The following is a 22,755-nucleotide window of genomic DNA, read 5'->3' on the forward strand; positions in this document are numbered from 1 at the left end:
TTTGTTAGTGATTGTAAAAATTTTGAATTTTATCCTTTGGGCCATAGGAATCCAGTGTAGGGATTGACCGAGGGGGGTTGCAGACACTGATCGGTCGGTTAGGTGAATAAGTCTGGCAGCAGCGTTCATGATAGACTGAAGGGGGGCTATCCTGTGTAGTGGTAGGCCAATGAGGAGGGAGTTGCAATAGTCAAGACGAGAGATAACAAGGGAGTGGATGAGAAGTTTTGCGGTTTCATTGGTCAGGAAGGGGTGTATTTTGGAGATGTTACGAAGGTGAAGGTGGCAGGATTTGGATAGTTATTGGATGTGGGAAAGAAAGGTGAGGTCCGAGTCAAGGATGACACCTAGGCATGGGGGGAGGGCTGGATCGTTGTGTTAGCAATCTCAAGGGAAACGTTTGGGGAAGGTGCTCGGGCAGGAGGAAATATCATGAGCTCAGTTTTTGAAAGATTGAGTTTTAAGAAGTGTTGCGACATCCAGACCGATATGTCCGTTAGTAGATTAGTGACACGCAAGGACACTGAGGGAGGGAGTTGTGGAGTAGAAAGATAGATTTGAGTGTCATCGGCATAGAGATGGTATTGGAAGCCATGTGAGGTTATTACCTGACCAAAGGAGGAGGTGTAGATAGAGAAGGGGTTCAAGTACAGAGCCTTGGGTGACCTCTACAGAAAGAGGAAGCAGAGGGGAGAAGTTAGATTTGTAGGTGACACTAAAGGTGCGTTTAGATAGGTAGGAGGAGAGCCATGAGAGAGCAGAGTCTTGTAAGCCAAGCAAGTGGAGTTTTTTTGAAGAGGAGCAGGTGGTCAACAGTGTCAAAAGCAGCAGAAAGGCCTAATAGAAAGAGTAAGGAGTAGTGGCCATTGTTTTTAGCAGTTAGTAAGTCATTAGTGAGTTTTAGGAGGGCGGTTTCAGTGGAGTGTAGAGGGCAAAAGCCAGACTGTAAGGAGTCCAGAAGTTTGTTGTTAGCGAGTTGGCGGCTCAGAGAGTTGAAGATGATGCGTTCTTGTAGTTTGGAGGTGAATGGGAGTAAGGAGATAGGTCTGAGATTGTTGAGGTTGGTAGGGTCCAGTGAGGGTTTTTGAGGTATTGGGGTGAGCAACGCATGCTTTAGAAGGGAAGGAAAGATGCCAGTAGAGAGGGAAAGATTGAAAATGTGAGTGAGAGTATAGGATATAGCAAGAGGGTGACCGAAGTAGGGGTGAAGGGAACAGGGTCCAGGGGGCAAGTGGTGAGGTGGGTGTCAGAGAGAAGCTTTGTAATCGGGGCACAATGCACTTGGCATCGGTGAGTACTGAAAAAAAAATATCGGTACTCTTACTGGATACCGAAAAAACGGTATTGGGGCTTCCCTATTTTTTTTTTTTTTTTTTAAGGGTTATAAATAAATTCGATCTATTTCACCAAATACACAATAGGAAGATATGAAGTACATTCAGAGATATAGCGTAGGTGGAAGACTGTGGGAATCATTCTCATGTTTGGCAAGATGGTCACCTGCGGGAAATAGAAGTATGTGTCTAGGAATTTTAAAATGAATCCTCCTGTAAGATTCTGCCAGAGCGTTACAGCTGTTTTTACTGTGATGTGTTACAAAATAGACTGTATTCCAGCATCAAATTCATGTTTACATTTTTCAAATCCATGTATATTAAACACTCCAGTCAGTATTGAAACTTAAGCCTTAAAGTGGATCAGAATTTAAAAAGTGGAGATTTTCTATATTATAAGGAACATCTAGAAATGGTAATTGTGCCTAAGCAGTACTTTACCTTATGTCTTGATTCCACCATATAAACATTTGGTGAAATTCCTGTGCCTAGGCATTCCTCTTCTGTAGTCTCATAGCTGTATATCTGCAGTGTGAGATCTAATGCACTGCTGCCTCTAACTGCCAGTCTCCGCAGATTTGAAGTGAGATTTTGCAGTATCATTACTGTGTTGCTCACTGTTCTCCCTGCTGGAGAGGAAGATCCACCTGAGGACCTGCAGTGCAAGGATCTCCCCGTCTTTGCTTCAGTCATTCTGTGGATTTGTGCTTTCCCCATTTCTTTTGCTGCTTCTAGAATATTCCCTCACCAGCCAGCAGATCACTAGTCATCGGGCGGGGATAGGGGGGGTTCAGTTGTGACATGTGGAATCAAAGCCCTGCCTCCTACCAGTTTGTTATTATTAAAGCCCATGCATACTATTGTGGTGTGCTAGCGCGCTATGCCATGCATTAACGTTTGGTTCATTAAGACATCCCATTTATTTGAATGCACCAAAAAAGATGCATGTGGCATTTCTTGCAACACCCAGCATGTTAGTCGGAAAGGTGCGTTGCATGCTGCAATGCATATCTGCTGGCAAGGCGCATTGCTGTGCCATTAACACACAACATGCATATTACCACAATGCAACGGCACAGACTGTAACTTTGTAGCAAGTCACAAGTTTAGAGGCCGTAGCAGGGAATAATCTGTGTCAGACATTTGTGAACACAGCTAAGAAGTTAAACCCAGATATTGCAGGAAGTAGATGGCGACCCTAAATGATGCCTGAACAAAGATGGTGCTGTCCTTTTGATTACTAAAGCAGATGAAGGCGTTGTCATGGGAGGAACTGTGATCTCTATGAAAAGTGATAAATGCCATTACTAAGCGTGTATGCACTTAGTATGAACACATATAGCTAATGCTAGGTCCACTTTAATCTTCCACAACAATGGCCTAAACTCTAACCCGATTCTGACCCCTAATAGTTAAACTAAACCCTTACACTGCACCAAATTATTACCGTCCCAGGCTGGCAATTGCTGACCCGTCTTCTATTAAAGTACACTTTCACTTTTATCCCTAGTCTGCTCCGCAGTCCTGTCCACCGTGCAGTTATTTGGAGGAAATCCGGAGAGAGAACAGCACTGAGTTCTCTTTGATGAGTTGGCTCTCCCTAACCTCATTCGGGGTGTCTGTTCTTTATATCCTCTCCGTCCTTTCACCCCCCAACTCCCCCCCGCTAATAAATTATTGTACTCTGTATATATCTGCTCACTCCCTATACCCATCCGCCATGTTATATGCCTGTGTGCTGCACATTCCCATACAGATTTTTGAGCTTTATTGGAAGGATTTATTCATCTTCTGTTTAAACATGTCAGTTCTTTTTGCCTTTTGAAATGTGTTCCCTTCTATTCTTAAAGAAGAACTATGGGGTTAGGGCTTTTCCCCATAGTTCTCCTAAGGGTAACGGAAGGACACAAACTAGCGTCCTCATGTCACCCTAAGCTCATTATACCGCGAGCTACAGCTGGGATCCGCAGCTGAAACGGATTCCGACAATTATGTCTGGATCCGCCCAGCTGCGTGAGTGACAGCTGGCTCTGCCTATCTAGAGGCAGAGCCAGCTGTACCCGCCCCTTCCCCCGTCCGTTCCGCCAGTCAGCGCTGGAGGATCGGAGGGGGGAATCCAGTCCCTGTCACAGCTCTCTGCCGTGACAGGATCGAGAAGTGAGCGAACGCCTGTATGTGTTCGCTCACTTCCCGATCTACTGAGCCGACCTGTGACAGTCTCATTGTCACAGGTCGGCTAGAACTATTAGGATGAGTGAAAAGCACTCACCTCATAGTTCTCCTTTAAGGGCTAAATGTGCTTATGAATATAAGAGTCCATAGATAACAGAACTAAAATCCCAATTTATTTCTACTTTTGTTTTCTGGGTTCAGGGCCACCCCATTTATTTATTTTTACTTCTGGCCTTTGCTATGCTAATTCTTTGCTCAATATATACAGTTTATATGGCTAGAGATATATGGACAATCCAAATTATTAAGTTCAGGTGTCTCCAGTGATGGATACTGCTTTGAGATGTTACACTACCATAGTCAATAAAGAGATTAATTTGGCATCGTTTTGGAGTGCGAGTGACCTTCTATTTGAATTTTTCATATGGTCTGCAGAGGCATCTGCTGTCACTGCTGCACCCACCCTGCTTTCGGGTTTGCTTCCGGTCAGGAGTGCGATGGGACCTAGTTTTTCTTAAGTTTTTGCCACGATTGTCGCATATCAGCATAGGGCAGCCCATTCATTTCATTGACCTGCTCAGGCCAAATGCATCGAAGAATCAGCAAATTCATGTGGCAGTTTGAACTGTGAACTTTGCACATTTTTGACCATGCAAGTGTCTTGCTGCATTTGGGGTGCCATTAACAAATAGTGGCACTGCAAGCGTGAGGCACTCTTTTCATACATTGTGTGATCACGTGTAAAATCATGTGATTTTAGCATACATTCACATGCATGCCCAGTGTGAACGGGGGCTAAGTCAAGGCCTTCTAGTGAGTCAGGCCGGGCTCCAGTGGTCAGATAGCATCAAGAATGGTTTGGTTAGTTTTATAAGTACTTACTGGCATTGGAGGTGCCTGTTCTTAAAGCGGACCTTTACCTGCTTTGACTAAAAATCACATCAGCATACAGCTCTGCATGATATAAAATTATCTTGCATTAATTAGTCAAACTTGTTTTTCATTTTTTGTTACAAATAGAGATCATCCAGTTCCTGGTCCACTTCTGGCACAAATGATGTACTTGTGCCAAAGCGTTGCATCCTGGGAAAGTTACATCAGCAGAGCATTGCTGGGAAATCTCATCTGTAATATCATGAGATCTCAGGGAAAGGCATTTTTTACCCTGAGATGATGTGCATGGTCATATGTCCTAGTCACATGTGCCAGAGTTCCAGGAAGTAAAGGGAGATATATTAATCTGCCCTCACTAAAAATGGCCACTGTGAGAAGAATTGGGAGGAAAAGAAAAATAAGGAATGCAAAGAGTAAAAAGCCGGCTATTATCTACATGTGTTTGCAAACATTTCTAAATGTGCCTTTGTTGTCATTTTGAAGATCTGGGTTTAAGCAATAGTATTGTCAGGCTTCCTGTGCTATAGAAATGATACATTTTGATATGTTGCAGTGTAAATAATACAATGTATTTTTTTATTCCAGGAAATTACTCTGGTTGCTCCTGAATCTCCTACAGAGCAAGCCAGGCGGGTATTCCAAACATATGACCCAGAAGGTGTGTTTTTATTTATGTTGTTTGTTTATTGCGGAGTACGGAAGCAGGCAGTGTTCAGGTATTTTGACAGTGGTTATCAAAATACAAGAGCCATATTGGAAGGTTCCTCCATTCACGCTGTTTAGTCTTGATGGCGGAATCTGTTAGATTTGTATTTCATTCAGCACGAAAGATAAATGAAAAAAAATCTGACAGCTTAAATGGTAAGTTCATGAAAAATAAATGTACCCACAGCACCTCACCACCTGCCTCAGCCCCCGATGCACTCACACATCTTTAGTCCCCGCCAGCCAATGTAGCGGTCTGTACAAAATACACTGGGCCTCCCAGCGCTGCCCTATGGAATGCTCATAATGCTTGCAAATGGTGAACGCTCATTGGTCAGCACAGTCACATAACCAATAAGAACTGCTTCTTACATCCGGGACATGGCCCCCCGGCTCAGAAGCCCTTCCCATTGGTCAGCATGACCGTGCTGACCAATCACCGCTCACTGTTTGTAAGCTTTATGAGCATTCCATGGTGTGGGGCTGGGAAGTCGGTATACGGACTGCTACACTGGCTTGACTGGACTTCAGACATGCAAGTGCAATGGGGGATAGGGGTGAGGGGGTGAACTTGCCCTTTAACGAAGGACAGCAAAAATAAAAATTGGCATGTTTAAATCCCTCATCTCGTTATCCAAAACTTAAGAAAAACAATGTTGGCTTTAAATACACTTTAAACCTAAATAAACCGACTCATTTTATGGTAGGCATTGTCAGTGGGACTCTTTCTTGCACACAACATCCAGACTGTTCCCAAAAATAGGAGGCAGCTGCAAGTCATATAGTGGCACTCACACATACCATCACCTCCAACCAGAATAATAGACATTTAACCTCTTGCCGTCCGCCCGTAGTAAAAAAACGGACGGACGGCACTGCAGCATCTGCGGGTTGCCGTCTCCAGACGGCAATTTTTTTCTGCTCGCGCGCGCCCCCTAGCGGGCACGCACGGGCAGAAAAGAAGCTACTTCGAAAGTTATCAGATCCAAGTCATTCAGAATCTTAATAAATTGTAACTGGAGTCTCATCCAGTTATTATTATTATAAGCTCAGCTGACACTCGATAGAATATTCATTCTTCATGACACGGCCGTGGTCGGCCAGGAATTCAGATTTTCTTTCAATAACAAATTGAAATGGAATTAAGGGCCCAAACCTCAGCAGATACAACGCTCAGATCACCAACAATGAGCTGAAAGGATGTAAGATGCCAGATTTTTATCTGAATGTGCGGATGGGAAACCCAGCTGGTGACTGAATTAACTTTTATGTTAATTGACAGAAGAAACTTGATCAAGCCGTACCGGGAGCCGTCCGCGGCTTTCGCTTTATTAAGAGCCCGGTAAATAATCCAGCAGATATTTTCACAGCGTTGGGCTGGAAGATCATGTGTGGGCTCTGGCACGGTGTTGACTTTAAATGGTACAAATAAGCATTGTACTGTAGGGATGATATACATGTATCTACATATACAATACATCCAGTTCCCTCCGGCCTGCCTGTGTCCAGTCTGGTAATTGGTCTGCAATGTCTGAGAACCACTACAAACTTCTGCATGTTAATAGGAACTTTACATGGAATTTCTATTAAATCAACCGTTTTATTATCTGCTTTGTAAGTCATGTTTCCCTTGTGACTCTGCCAGTAAATCTTCAGCCCTGTGGTTTTAGGTTTCTCATTGGGTTTTTAAAGCCTGGAGTCCAAGCAAACGGCGAAATACACAGTGGAAATGCAGAACATTTTAAAGGGAAACTCCAGGATATAAAAAAAATAAGCATCCATCCTTGCAATGGAGCTGCCCCCGCACTGCATGGGTTAACGGCTCGCTTTGGTCTATGGGCGTAAATAAGATATACTCACCTGTTCCTCTGTCCTGCCAGAATTCTAGACTGGTCCCTGCAGCCTCTTCTCCACCGGGCTCTGGCAGTCTAAAAACCGCTGATGTCAGTGGGTCTAATGTAGGTCCATTGACTTGTATATCAGATATGAGTACACTTAGGCCCCATTCACACTGAGCGACAAGCGATATTGAGCGACTTGCGATATTGAGCGACTTTTTCCTATTGGGCTGTATGCAATCAGAAGCAAAATCGCTCGAAAAAAGGGTCATGTAGGAGCTACAAGCGATATTGAGCAACGAGATGTGAACAGCTCCATTGAAATGGATTGGAGAAGCTACATAGAGCGATTTCGTGTGGAAATATGAGTGATATCGCTGCAAAAATCGCTCCATAAATCGCTCAGTGTGAATGGGGCCTTAGGGGTATCTCACAGCCAGAGCAGAGGGGAGAGAGGTGAGTGACCCCTTGGATTTAACCCTTGCAGTAAGTATCCCCAAGTCCCAAGGGTCGCTATCTTCTCCCACCAGCATCACGATTTTACACTGAGGGCACTTGGCAATGCAGCAGAATCTGATTGCATTACACTTCTGGCCCCGACCTTGAGTCTTGCTTGCTGTAAATACAAGAAGCTAATTCCTGACCAAAGGCTCAGTTCACTAATGTTGCCCATACACCAGTAGAATTTCTTTTGGAACAAAATTTGGTTTTGGAATGATCATTTAATTTTCTAAGTGTTAATGGGATTAAACTGATTGCGTTATAACCTAGTCACAAAAAAAAACCCATCAGAGTAGGGTAAAAACAATTTTCTTAAAGGAACTGAACTAACAGTTAATGTGGTTTTCCAAATTAATCTTAAAACCAAAGAAAATGTCAAATAACATTTGTCATGTCTCTGATGGCATTATCAGATGTTGTGACAAAATTTTTCGCATGAATGTTTGTATGAAAATCCACTGGTGTATGACCAGCTTTTGGATGGACGAGTTATTTTAGTTCCATTTGTTATTTTATATTGTTATCTTTTTCTCCTAAAATGTTCCATTCACAGGCATATATTTCTAAAGTGTATATTCATTATTATTTTCTAATGAAATGGGCGTTTTATTTTATTTTCTCCCAAATCTGTATTTAATTTCTCTCAGCTTTATTTTATATCCACTTCTAATGGCTCCATTACTTGCTCTTCTCTCCCAGACCGCTTTGAAAAGCTCACAGTTATGAGCCTCAAGCGAGTGGTTTTTTTAAGGAAGTGCAACCAATGCAATAATCTTTGTTTTCCAAAAAAATAGCATTACAATAATATGTGCAGTACATTTCTCAAATTCATGGTTGTACCTAGAGCAGGGGTGGGCAATTAATTTTCTCGGGGGCCACATAGGAGACTGGAATACCTGTGGAGGACAGAACCGATTAACGCATGGTACTGCACCATCAGTGAATTACAGTGCAACAGGTGCATTGCCATTCATTTGAATGGCATGCCAAAAGCAACCCCTGGCCACAGTGCGATCAACTGGGCGGTCCTAGTAACCAAAGACTGGAGAGGAGGTCCCTGACATCATTGGTTGCTAGGACTACTTGGCAGTTCTAGCAATTAATGACTGCAGATTAGGATCTCTGACGTCATTGGTTGTTAGGATGCCACCGGTCCTAGTAACCATCGACCCAAGAGAAATGCAGTCCAAACACAGACTGATCGCCAGTCTGCGCTGGAGTGTTGCTTGCAAGGCTGGTGCATTTACTGCCAGCCAGCCATTACAGAGGGCAGGTTAGTGGACCAGACAGCTGCAGAACAAGGGCTGTTTACAGCCCGCAGACCGTAAAATGCTCAGGTCTGACTTACAGACTATTTTTTCCCCCTGCTTGTGTTTTTCCACGTTGCATTAGGCAGCCCATATATTTGAATATATTCTTCAATAGCCACAAAGGATATAAATTGTGTTCACCAAATGCCTTTGCCGTCCCATATATTCCCTTTTAAAAGTAGTATTGACATCATCAATGGGCTGTACATAACCTGTATAATGGGCAGAGCTGTGGGAGGGACCTAACAGCTCCACCCACTACAGGCTACGAGCAGAAAACTACAGGAAGGGGGCGGGGAGTAGACTGGTCACCCTGCACAAGGAGAGAGAGCAGCAGTGAGCAGTCTTTAATACAGGGAGCTCCAAGTGTCACCCTGGATTACTGCACAGATCTGGAAGAAATACACAAAGCTCAACAAGATTCAAGGAATAATACACACAAACCTCTTGTATTTAGACAATATCTGCTTATTGCGGAGATGTAAAACCTGCATCCACACAGCACACCAAATTGCACAGTTCATTGTTTGCACACACGTGCGTTGAATGATGAATCACACTGTGTTGGGAACATTGGGAATGTTCTTCAGAATTGAATGGCAATGGTCATATACTGCATGCTAACACACGAAAGCAGGTCTAGGAGTGGCAAGAGCCTCAATGGTGCAGGTTGGGTTGGGTTGGTTTGAGTTGGGTTCATAGATGGGAACCAGAAGCTGGTCATCTTGAGTTGTCGGTATGGGTTTGAGACAAGGCTGCAGAAACAGACCCCCGCAGGTCTTCAGCAAAAAGCACGGGGCTCCCGTCCATATCTGGACAGCATGAAGGTCCTTTTTTATTGTATTTCCATCTTCTATATGGCCCCTGATTATTTGCTTGGCCAGATTTTTTATATATTTTTTCCTAATGACAAAAGCTTCCCCAGCCAGTGATGATGTGTTATGTCTGATGTATCAGACACCTCATTTGGGTGGAGGAATTTGATTTTGCAGTTATTTCTCAGCTTTGTCTTTCTAAACATCATCATAAGAAACATGTGTAGAAGGAACACTAGACTGGTACAGCGAGTAGAGCTGGCATGGAAGTAATATGCTTGTGTTTAGCAAACCCTTCAGTCACCTCGGGGGCATTAGCCCTGAAAAAGGCTTTATAGTATTATTTGCCTAGTGTAAGCCAGGTTTGTACTACCATCATGGTCTGTGCCATGTCCTGATGCCCCAGGTGTTCATGCCATTCACTATTCGTAAGGGAATGTGGACTACATATGTCTCAGATACACTGAACACTGTCCTTCGGGGTATTTGGTTGAGATCCCTATACCAAGCAGACTCCAGACGTCTCCAAAACTGTTCACAAATTCCATCTGTTTTCCATTGGGGAAATTAAATGCAGGACCACAGCACTGTCAGGCATGTGCGACTATAATGATTTTTACACTGGCAGGTCACAGGGGAGAGGCTGCAATGGGACAGAGCAATGTGAGTGTGGTGGACTTTTAGTCCGACAGGTCACAGACTGATGGGGCAGTATGAATGATTCTTATACTTGTGCCACTCAGGTGACACCACTATATCATGCTTCAGCTTTGCATCTTCCTCTGCTCTTAAGTCAGTGATGGGGATTTCCAGTAGGTGACCGGGCGTGATCTTGAACCGTTACCCCATAGAAATTTTGTTATCCATTCCATCCAATTAGCAAGATTGCTTTTTTTGTGAAATAGTTGTCCCTCTACCTTTTTCTCATTGTGTTTGACACAGCTCACTTCTGCTGTGCTTGGAACATTAAAATCAAACCATGCACACAGTGCATTGCTTTAATAACTGATATGCATGCATATTTTATTCGGCAAAGTGGACTTATCAGCTATTTAGGAAAGTAAGTCTTCTCTTGGCGCAGGCACCTCAGTGACACCCTGCTCCTGTCCTTTACAAACCAGAAAACATTCTTTAGTTCACCCCTCTGATCACGGTCTAATTTTTTATTTTTTTTAATGCAAAGGGCTTTACGTCTCTGACTTTGTCCCACCCCAAAGCTAACTATGCCCCTGTCCAATGAGAGTATCCTTATCGACCATTGAGGTCCTTGCAGTAGATTGGAATGATAGTTGTATTTAGCCATACAGACCAGCAAGCCAATGCTTTAGTATTGAAGTGAAACCAGATCAGAGAGTGCACAAATGGATGTATTTATTGTTGTTAAAGCCAATACCAGAGGAGGAAGAGAGCAGAGAGTGTGTGTGTGGTCACTTGATTTAAACTCTTACCATTGATGGATTATTCCAAAAGAAGAATTATAACTAAAAATGCATATTTTTGTAAACAAAAAAACATCCTACAGAATCTGCACAAAAAAAAAGAAACCCATATAACCATTGCATTGATGAAATTTAAAGTATATCTAAAACCAAAACCTGTTCTATGTTTGGTGGAAAAGAGGGAATAGTTCATTCTCCATCAGGTTTTTTTTCAGTGTTGCAGTCTTAAGTATTGCTGAGGAGTGGCACGGGTGCCTACATTGAATCCACATGCAGCACAAGAGCAGAAGACCCTCTGGCAACTGCTGAGCTGCAGAAGATGTTTGGACCAGGTATATACAGGAGACTTGAACACAGGTCTGGTGCAGGAATTGGCAGGTGCTAGAAGAAGAACTGTGGTCAGGACAAGCAGGATCAGCCAAAGCTGAGCTGCAGAGGTACAAATTTAGAAGCAAGATTAAGGTCAAAGTCCAGGCCAAGGTCAATACCAGAAAGTGGGAGGCAGGAGGCAAATTCAGGATACAAGCCAGGCTCCGCAATGGGGAATCAAGATACAACAGAGTCAGCAAAGCTGGGTCAAAACAGAATAGTCAGAATGCTGGTCAGGTCACAGATCACTCAGCAACTGTCTTTAGTAGAACTGTGCTTAGATAAGCCTCTTGGTGCCAAAGCCAGGATTGCACATGCACCTCATTCATGCTAATGCCTGCATGCACACATACACACAGCTGTAACCCAATGCAGTGGGCCAACACAGATCTATGGGCATGGCCACTTACTTGACCTTCCTGACACAGGTATTCTAATCCCTTCCTACTCTAACCAAGAACTGAAAATCGTTTTCTGACTGAAATTGGGTTAATTTACATTCTACATGGTTTGTCTATGTGTTGATTATTTGAGTACAGTATTTCCATGTGAATATGTAAGTGAAATGAAGATTGTTTAACTAGACCATTCCAGTATAAAGCTATGCCATGGTTAATAAGATATTTCCAGTTCATAAAGCCCTCATCATTTTGCAGTTGTGTATTCTGGATAGCAGTGCACAGCTTGGATGTGATATTGTTGTGTAGATTGAAATTCTCTCTTGTTATGTCAGTCCTTTGTCAGCTGAGCTGTAAGCATGGTTTACAATGTTGGCTTTAATTAGAACGATATGGATAGGCTTTTTTGTAGTATAAAAGCAGCAAGAGTTTACTTAACATGAAACTGTTTGCATTTAAATACACCACACAGCATAACTCCAGAGTCATTTCAAACGCTCATCCACCCTTTCTCGGAAAAATACAACTCTTACTGTTCTGAAATCCTCGTGTCTTTGTCATGGACATTTGGAAAACTTTAAAAAAAATAAATAGGGGCTCCAATTAAACTATTTTCTTCCCTTGTTCCATATGTCAGTCTTGATGAGCCAATGTTGGGAGCTCTAAATGTGGCTCCTAATGTCTCTCGATCCCAAAGCATGGTGGCCACAGGTAACAAATTATTCATTTCAGTGTTTTAGGAGCTAAGCAAATTTTGCAACTCTTAATAGGTCTTATTTAGAGATCCAAAAGGGGTGTACATGGCAGCTTGGCTTTTCCCCAAATTGAGAAGTGAACCTGTGGCCAGGCTGTGGACATACAAGAATTTACACATATATATGGTAAACAGCTTTCAAAGAAGTCCACAGTGGCCTCTGTACCTACAGTCATTGCGGAAGATGAATAAATGCACCCAAATTGCAAAAAGGAAAATGTGCACTTATTTTTTTTGTATTGAAGCCTACAAGGCATTGCAACCGCCATCTGGGTGCAGTGACAGGCTCCTGCTGATTCTTCCCTAAGCCCCAAGTCCATATGGAAGTGTGGACCTTTGGTTATGGAGCGGGAGGAAGTTATCGATGGGCTGGAGTCTCAGGACTTGAAGGCATTTTCTTTCACAAATTCTGAGAATAAATTTTGCGGCTGTGGTATTAAAGATGGAATTAGCCTTCAAGTTGTCTAAGGCTCCGTTCACACATATTCAGCGCGGTTTCCCACTCGTTCAGATGCGCAGCACGGGAATGCAAAATTTTAACATATGCGCTGTTTCTACACGTTTGTGGCTACTACTATAGCTGGAGCGCGTGGGAGATACCCAGAATATCACACTTGTGTTTTCATGCCGCGCCCATGACGTGCAGGTGTGAACAAGCTACATTAGAATGTATTCGTTTTTGTGTTTTGCGTGTTTCTGCATGCATTCCACTAATGTGTAAATGGAGCCTTAGCTCTTCTCTCAGCAGCTCAGCTCTCCCTGCTTCTTGGCGCAGAAGTAACTCGGCATAATAGCTTTAACTGCTTCCCAGTTCCAGGAATGACTCGGTAGCCTTCCAATCTATAATCTAAACATAGTGCAGGAACTCTATGAGGGGAAGCAAGGGCAATTGAACTGCTGAAATGCTGTTGGGAGGGGGAAGCAGGGTGAGCTGAGCTGGTAGGAGAAGGTCTAGGACAGTGTAAGGGTTTCTTCTATGAACATTGTGGCTGAATTGCTTAACAATATCTGCAGCTACAAAGGTCAGTGAGAACTTGTTTTAAAGCTTGCTAATATTTGAATACTTTAATGTCTGCAGGCTGGCCCCAGATTCACTTTAGGCCTGGTTCACACCTGGGCATTTACAGCGCGTTCCTACGCCCTGTAAAACGCTCAACATGTGAAAACCAATGATTGCCTATGGGCATGGTTCCCAACTGGGCGTTTTACAACGCGTAGGAACGCGCTGCAAAACGCCCTACGCCCAAAGAAGTACAGGAGCTTCTTTGGGGCGCTTTGCCGCGCGTTTACATTGGTATTCCCGAGTGTGGATCGGGTTAACAAAGCGGTAACCCCGAGCCACACTCGGGAATACAGCGTACAGGTCTTACCTTGTCCGCGATCCCCGATGTGTCCTCCGGCGGCTGCCGACTTCCGGGTTCTGTCCCTTTCGAGCGGCCGCGTCGCAGGGGGGCGGAGCCGGCGGGAAGTTTAAAAGTGAAACTAAAAAAAAAAAAAATTTTTTTTTTTTTATAAAATAGAGAAAATAAAGGGGAAAAAAAACCATACCGCCAGTAAAACGCGCGTATCACTGAACGAAAAAGCGTGCTGAAAAAATACGCTCAGGTGTGAACCCAGCTTTAAGCTTTGCCCCATCCTAGCACTAAGCCACACCCACTTCTATACAGCTGCCAAATGACCAATGGTCTGCAGAGGCACTGAAATCTGGCAGTTGAATGACAAGTAGAGGGGCTTAGCACAGTGCATGGGAGCTTTGTCTAAGCTTGAAGAGAAGTTGAACCCCAATGTCTAGCCTGGTTTTAGGATCCAGTAAGACCCACTGGATCACGGAGATCAATTTTGAACACAACTACACACAGACCCCACAATTGCTGTTTTAGTCGGGTTTATGGCCTAAACCAATAAAAATAAAACCTGTATTGAGGGAAAACGCTGGTGCTTTAGCTCAGCCGTGTCTCACATATTTTGAGCCCCTGACCTGGGAGAGGCATGCAGCAAGTGAAATCAAAGAAAAGTCAGAACTTTTGATTTGAATACTTGAGGCAGTTACTCAAATTTATTGAAGCCATAAGGTCAGCATGATGGCTAGAAGCAAAAGATAGTAGGCGCCCCATTCTTGAGCCCCAAAGTCGGCTTACTAACTGGGTTGTATGGGTGCTAACACCAGCTTGTCATGTCTCCAGGGGAAGTCTGCAATCCAAGGTGTACAGAATACAACACAGACCCCTGCAAGGGAACTCTTCTGCTAATGCATTTCACCACAAATGGGGTGATTCCCCAGAGATTCCATGTTGTACTCTGTCCAGAACATTCAACTTTTTATTCACGCTGGAAACATTAGTGTGCAACCAGTTTTCTTGATGGTACCTAGGAAAGTAGCATTTTTTTTAAATCGCAGTCAGCAACGGCAGTCACATATTTTATTTTGCGTTTGTACATTCTGTGGCATGTTGAGAAGTGTTCCTCACTCTGATTTTTGCTTGTGATATGAACTAGGTCCCGCTTTATGTTGCACAAGGCCTTGATAGCTTTTGTTACTCTTCTGGCTTATCACAGTTTCGCTGTATGCTGGAGATCTCAATTATAAATGAATTACGCAGATAATGGATCGTTCCTTTTTATTATATCAATAAACTGGCCTATAGGTAGTAAAGCAAAGAGCAGTCTACAAAGTGCAGTAACCCATAGCAGGAGTTCAGTAATGCTCCATCCTTGTTCTGAATAGACGTGGGATCTGGCAGTGTGACTAAGTGCACTTCATTGCTTTTTCTCCTGGATGTTATCATTAACACTGAATTTATTATATTACCTCCTTGCGTTGCCTTCTGTTCTTCCAGCAGCAATGTGCTATCTCTATAAACCTCCCAAATGGCGTTTAATTATCCATTTAATTGTGCAAGCAGAATGTGTTTGCAAGCTATTGGAGGTCAATAGCCCGGAACAAATGTCTCCATAAAACAGGTTGAGGAGGGGAAAGAATTTCTTAGCGCAGGCATGTGTCTATGGAATCCCTCCACCCAACTTTTCTATCTTCCAGTATGGAAGGATAGTTATTGAAGACTGTACACACATTAACCCAGAGATTTGCCTCAAGCCATCTTATGCTCCATAGTGATCCCTCAGAACATTGAATTCACCAACCATCTATTCTTCAATTAGCTTTTCCATCATGACCAATTTGCATTTTTTTTTTTTTAAATGAACATGATCATTGAAATGTACATAAAGCCAAATTGTTTTGTTTTTTTGCACTTTGGGAATTTTGGGTAATTTGGGGTAATTTGGACTTAGGTAAGGAAGTGTTGATAGATCTTTATTTGTCTGAGGAAAAGCAATAGAGGGGAATTCTTCCAATGGGGACAAAATTGAGAAGTGGTGATGGCTATGGATATACCGATACTACTATCAGTGCCGATGCCGAGTATTTGGGTGAGTACTCGGCCAAATGCTCCGATGCCTAGCTCGATATTTCCGATATCAGGAAACCGGGCAGGGCGTCATTACACGCTGCCCAGCTTCCTGATTGGTTGGGAAGCTGGCCAATCAGGATGCCGGGCGCTGTGTAATGACATGGTGCCCGGCTTTCTGATTGGCTGGGAAGCCGGCTTCATGCTCCCTCGTCACCTCATGACGATGGAGCATGGAGCCATCTTCCCGGCCATTACGCAGCGTCTTTACCCTATCATTACACGCCGCCCAGCTCACGAGAAGCATGGGGACAGCTTCCCTGCTAATCAGGAAGCCGGGTGGCGAGTCATTACACGCCACCTGGTTCCATAATGGGTCTTCTGGTACTCGGTATTGGCAAGTACCCGAAAAAAATATCAGTACTGGTACTTGATACCAAAATACCGGTATCGGTGCATCCCTAGTGACGGCACTTTATCATCCTATTGCAGGAAGTTTCTGGTCAAGGACCTACATAGCAGGATCACCAGTGATTATTTTAAAAAGAACCTTTAGGCTCCATTCACACGGGGGCCATCTGGAATTCGTGTGGCAAGAACCTACGGACTCACAGGTTGACAACGGTCATGTCTCAGCAACAGTCCGCATGTAATTGTACATGGTATAATTACATGCGGTCGGGAATGTTTGATTGTGACAGGGACATTCATCTATGTCAAACCACAGGTACCATCAACGATTATATGTGGACTGACGTTGAGAGATGCGGTCGCTCTCACCCTGTCATTTACTTCAATGAGTACAGCAGCCGCATCTGAACGGGACACCTGGAATTCCTGCCACACTAATCTGTAGGTTCTTGCCACAGGAGTGCCCACCTGAATGGAGACTTAGATTTGAAAGCTTCTATGAGATTTTAGTGATATGTTTAGAACTACTTTAATGATATACATGCTCTGTAAATGCTATTGCACATTTTTGCGAGAGCCAGAGTTCTAAAATGCAAAAGATGACAAAGAGGGACTCTAGATGTACCATTGAGAGACCATGAATGGTATATTATATGAAATATGTGCAGGCTGCTGCTAGTTTTATAATCTGGCCACACAGCCGCGTTGTCCATTCACAGAACCTTTTAACTGGATCTGTGAATAGAGAAACTACAGCTCCTACCGCAGCAGAGGGACAATGAAATATGAGTACATTGACGTCAGTAGTCCATTCATACTTCCTCCCGTCCCTGTTACTGAATGTCTGTACCTCGGTATGGACAGGGACTGGTGGATGAGTCTGCAGGGGCCAGAGTATTGCGCACGTGATCCACTGATTGCAATTGCAATGCTTTACTGGCACCAAGCAAACAAAAATAAAAAATGCACATTATTTCCTTCATGAATATGTATGCATTTAATATTTTTTTTAAAGGTGGACTTTAACTATAGCATGGTCTCAACAATGAAAAGAATGTTGATCACTTTAGGCTGGGTTCACACCATTTTCTGGACCAGATCTGGAACATAGTGCATTGCGTTTTTACCGGGATTGTTTTGGTTTTTTAAGCTTAAAATGGTCTTGCAGGTGTGTTCCATGCGTTTTTAAGGCATTTTTGATGCGTTCCAGTGCATTCCAGACCAGGCAATATAGGACAAGCAGTATTTTTCTGGTCTGGTCTGGAACGGACTGCGCTGGTGGGAATAGAGACCAAAAATAGCATAGGGATACATTGGGATGCATTTTGGGTCCGGAAACAATCTGGTCTGGTTTGGAGGTAATCTGGATGTGGTGTGAATGGGCCCTTAAGTAGTGTTAAATACACACACACACAGGTTTTCCAATAATAAAACCAGATCAAACAAATACACATCGCCCAGTAAAGTATTTCTGTACATTTTTGACCAATCACTTACAGTCATCATGTTTCCAAACATCTCCGACTCTCTCAGCTCGTCTTCCCTGAACTTAATGTCCAGTACAAGATCACAAGGGACAGCGCAATCTCCTGCAATTGTCTATCTACTAGTTTGGAGAAGGGAAGAGAGAGGAGCAGGGAGCTTGTTGTGTTTGTGCAGACACACGCAGCTTACTAGCATACGCAAGGGTGGCTCCAAAGGACCCTGCAAGGGAAAGGCACCACCCTAAAACAGGATATCACGACCAGTGCTCAGGGCACCAGCTGATTCTGCAGGGAACTAAAATGTTTGACTATCAAGAAGCAGCATCCATTGAAAGTAATTTCATCAGCATGTGAAATAGTTTAAAACCCTTTTGACTTTGATATCGCTTTAAATAAAATGAGTGAATTATTAATATCATTAGAGCGAGGCGGGTAATAAATGTGTTCGATCCGCTCACGAGTGATAAGTAATTCTATAGGCTTTATTCCGGGTGTCTGCATCGCGTTCGGCCTCTTAATGTAAATGAGAGGTAACACTGATGCATTGGGAACATCTGGGAATACTCACACCATAACAATTCCTGTCCTTAACCATGCAGGTTCCCTCCTGACACCCCAGATCATTTGTCACTGATGATCAGGGGGGCTGCACTGCACTGTGTCTGTCAGAGCTGGGAACTCGGCATATGTTCAAACAGAATAGGACTTTGCCTTCAGGACTTTAGCAAATCGCCAACATATAGCACCGCTGATTACGTCAACTTGTAAATATGATCTGCGTGTCCGAATCTGACACCCCAACTTTCTACCCCCGGACACAAGAGAGCAACCTTAATCTATTTCTTCTTAGGAAAACAGACGTGAAAAATGACTGTTGATAGGCGATTCCTGTCTAGCAGTCTCTATCTCACACGTACATTGCAGTTGTTGAGTGGTTTTAGTGTTTTGTTTGTTAATGCATCACACCAAATCAGAGCAGTAAAGTCAACAGGACGGTTATTTATTACCATTCTTGTATCATTCTGGCTGTGAATAATTATAGTTGATGTCCCATGATAAAAAAAAAATGTGCTGGTTTTAATGGGGGATAGGTAGAGGGCTCTGTACAGCATAATAAACACTATTCTAGATCTCATACATTCCAAAATCATAAAATAATCCCCATATTATTATTATCATTATAATACAGGATTTATATAGCGCCAACAGTTTGTGCAGCACTTTACAATATAAGTTAGACATTACAATCACCATACAAGACAAGATGGTAACATTCATATCTGCTTAAAAGAGAACTATGGGGTCAGTGTTTTTCCCCATAGTTCTCCTTAGGGTAACGGGAGATTGTAAAGTCCCAGCATATCCTATCCTGTCATACCATCAGCATTGTAATAGGCTCGGCACAGGAAACGTCAACAAACAAGAGTTCCACCGGAAAGTCAGACAGCGACACCAGTCCATCAAAATGACTTCCCTAGCATGTCCTCTCCTGGTATAACCTCAGCGTTGTAATAGGAATACATACTGGAGTTGTTTTTCATAATACAATCAAAGCTTATTTGAGAAAATCCTTTTTATGTTGGTGCTGCCTTCCATCTGCCCCTTCACTTTCCACATCTTCCTGGGTTCCCAGTGTGCTTTGCACCTTTTTTCCCTGCTGCCTGATGTGATGCAATCTTGATTTCTCAAGACTACATGTTCCATCATGCATTGCTTCTAGCAAGCAATGGTAATGTTACATTGTTCAAAGAGGTGACACATGGAAGTGCATATTCTCAGTCTGGCTGCAACAACTAATCGATTTAATCCATGATAATCAATCAGTCAATGATTCTCATTATCAATTAGTAGAATCCCCCCGCCCTCACTCTGCTCCTCCTTGTTGGGAGCCGCTGCATGCTGCAGTCTGTGCCCCCATGCCTCCGATGCTGCCCCCGATCCTCATCTGCTCCGCCGTGCCTCCTCTTCTGCCGGTGTTAGAAAGTTGGCGTCAAGTCTCCCATCCAGCAGCTGAGAGCAATGGCCAGAACTACTATTGCCCATTTTAAGCTGCAATAGCCAATAGCAGGCTGTCAATCAGCAGAGGGGGACTGGAAGGAGAACTTCCAGCCGGCAGTGGGTGGGTACAAAAGCCAGCTTGCTATTGCTCCCGGCCACTGCCTGCTGTGTTTACATTCAGCTGCCTCAGCCGGCAGCTGTCATTCCCCAGTGAAGTTGAAAGGTGACTCAAGGGGGTCTAATGTTTTTCTCTGAACTTTGGGGATGAATTACTCCAGGGTGCTTGCAGATACAGAGGTCAGTGAGGACTCTTTTTAACCCCTTCGTGACTGACGACGTACAGTGTACGTCGCCAGCATCGGGGCTGTTTAAACAGACTCCCGGCGACTTTTGCCGCATGTTTATGTACATATATGTTCTTGGCCTGTCCACAGTTCTAATTTAAACAGTTTTCCAAGTTTCAAACAAAATGTACAGTTTAATAATATGTATTCAGGAATTCAAAGGGGAAAACATTGTCTTAGTCTACATCGTGGCTGCCTCTACTGTGTCTTAGTCATCTCCTTTTTCTTGCAGACAATGGCTTCATTCCTGATGCTTTGTTAGATGAAGTCATGAAGGCTCTGGATCTTGTTTCAGAACCTGAATAGTAAGTATTTCCACTTAAATATTAATCACGTTGATTCTAAAGTCTGCTAAATCTTAGTTTTCAGTAGAACGTTCTGCTTGCTGCCCTTTATTTTGATTGAACTGGATATTGGGCCAGCCTTTGCAACCTACATTCACCCGTCCATACCCAGTCATTATGCTGCTTTTGTAAGTCCTACCATTAAACTTCTCTTATTTGTTCCATTTTGGTCTGTTAAATATACAACTGAATGGGTGGAATTTACCAAACTGGTGCAGATTTGCACGGCAACCAATCAGCTTCTCTGTTTCATTTTCAAATCTTACCTGAGCAAACTGAAGAGAGATGCTGATTGCTTGCCATGGGCAACTGCTCCCCCCAATGTGTTTTGTTACATTTGTACAAAAATACCTGTTGATACTGCCTTCCAAAACTGACTATACATGGATGGAGGTTTAGCTGTTTCCTTCTGAATTGTCCAAAATTTGATCCATGGGTGGTCCTTCTGGCACCTCAAGTGACACCAGCCAAGCAAGTCCGGCTGTGCAGCGAGTCCTCCATATTCTTTGCACGTTTTCCAAGAGTGGTGTGTTATGGAGTCAAGTAAATGTACATTCAAAAGATACTAATAAGCATGATGTTATGAACGCAAACATTTTTATCACTTAACCATCAAGATGTGAGAGAATTGTGTCCATGAAATGTCTATACATATGTGTTCTGCCTCCCCAGTCTAAGAATTGAAGGTGTGGTCTCTCTAACTTATGGTTGTAGCAAGATGGCAGTAACCCCAGTCAAAGATGTGTTTGCAGACTGTTGACTCAATCCATATGACAACTTGAAGATTGTTGAGACTTTTATTCCGAACTCTGCAGATCTTTACAACAGCGAACATGGGATAGGTCAAAAGATCATAATGTGATCCACTCAGCAAAGGACATGTGGCTGAGTTGCAGACCGAAACATGATGAAGAAACATAAAGAAGGGTGGAACTATCTACACAGAGAAAAAACTGAACTATGGGGACAAATACCAGGGACAGATAAAGCAAATCATATTTAAAAGCATATCACAATGCTTGTTGCAACATGACAATATGAATGGATGAGTCGCAATACCGGCTTTCACCAGCTGGTGATGCTGCAAGTTAAAATGAGGCTGCTTTTCCTGATAAAATGGAGAGTAAGCAGCACAAAAGAGTTTTTTTGTTTGTTTTTGGATAGAACCTCTGTCAGAACCTCTGTAATCTCCTTATTAGTGTCTGTGCTCCTATTGGAGCATTTAATCTATTTTCTATCCCATGACACACCAGTAACTGAGGCCAGGGGTGTCCCGAGGCTGAGTGTCACCCGCAGTGGAGATCGGGTGACACCCCACCATGACATCACTATATGTGTGATGACGTAATTGCGCATGCGTGGTCATCTTATCGATACCTGCCGGCGGCCATCTTGGTGGTGGACGCCGGCAGAGAGAGGAGGGGACAGTCCCCGGCGGGATAAGGTATGCCGCCAGGTCTTTTCCCGAAACTCTCTCCTCTCTCCATACAGAAAGCAAGGAACCTTCTCTACTGCATGCGGGCAGGGGACAGGCTTTTCTACTTAGGCTTTGTCTGCTTTCTAAAGAATACAAACTGTAAGGCTTTAGGCACTTTGCGCACCTTTTGTTTTAATGCACCTGGAATGTATTTCACCGATTTTAAACCGAAGGCTCAATTGAGTTTAAAAAAAAAATCTGTATGCTGGATTGAATTCCACAACTGTGTCATGTTTGTGGCCAAGTAAAGGTATAATATATCCAGTGTGTCTGGGACCTGCTAAACCTAGGTACTCTCCGGTACGCCAGTGACAGCACTATGGTATGAACAGACTTTGCCAGTTATACCTGATTGAAGGCACATGCGAGTTATGCGCGGGTCTGTGTAAAATGTGGAGCACAATACAAAAATAACCGCATGTGACTTGGGCTCCCATCTAGTGAGGAGGTCATGTGAACAGTTCAGTATTCTCACGCTTTCTTCATGCAACATTGTATTGCTGGACAGATGACTTCCCATTGTTTATCTGAAAATAAATTTTTCAGACCATCAGATAACCACATGATCCACCTAGACCACAGTCTCCGGGCCTGATCTCTGTCTGCAATCTTGTTCTTCTTTCCTCTGAGATGTGTGGGAGTAGTTAATATAGGGTTCTATTTCCTATTATTACTGGGTGCCATTGTAGTTATAAGATCTGAATTCTTTTTATGTTAGTAATAGGGGAAGATGCTTCTCCAACTCCCATATTCCCGGTCTG

At 43.4% G+C, this 22,755-nt stretch overlaps 1 protein-coding gene across 1 annotated transcript in view; it reads left to right on the plus strand.

The window, feature by feature from the left end:
• Window positions 1–22,755, plus strand: part of FAM188A (family with sequence similarity 188 member A) — a 93,915-nt gene that overhangs the window by 63,575 nt on the left and 7,585 nt on the right. The window contains exons 13-14 of the mRNA XM_018566263.1: window positions 4,986–5,058; window positions 20,406–20,478. Coding sequence (XP_018421765.1) covers window positions 4,986–5,058; window positions 20,406–20,478 — 146 coding nt within the window. The remainder of the gene's footprint in view (window positions 1–4,985; window positions 5,059–20,405; window positions 20,479–22,755) is intronic.

This window comes from Nanorana parkeri, unplaced genomic scaffold (genome assembly GCF_000935625.1).
Source record: "Nanorana parkeri isolate BGI_ZX_2015 unplaced genomic scaffold, ASM93562v1 scaffold929, whole genome shotgun sequence".
Lineage (NCBI taxonomy): Eukaryota > Metazoa > Chordata > Amphibia > Anura > Dicroglossidae > Nanorana > Nanorana parkeri.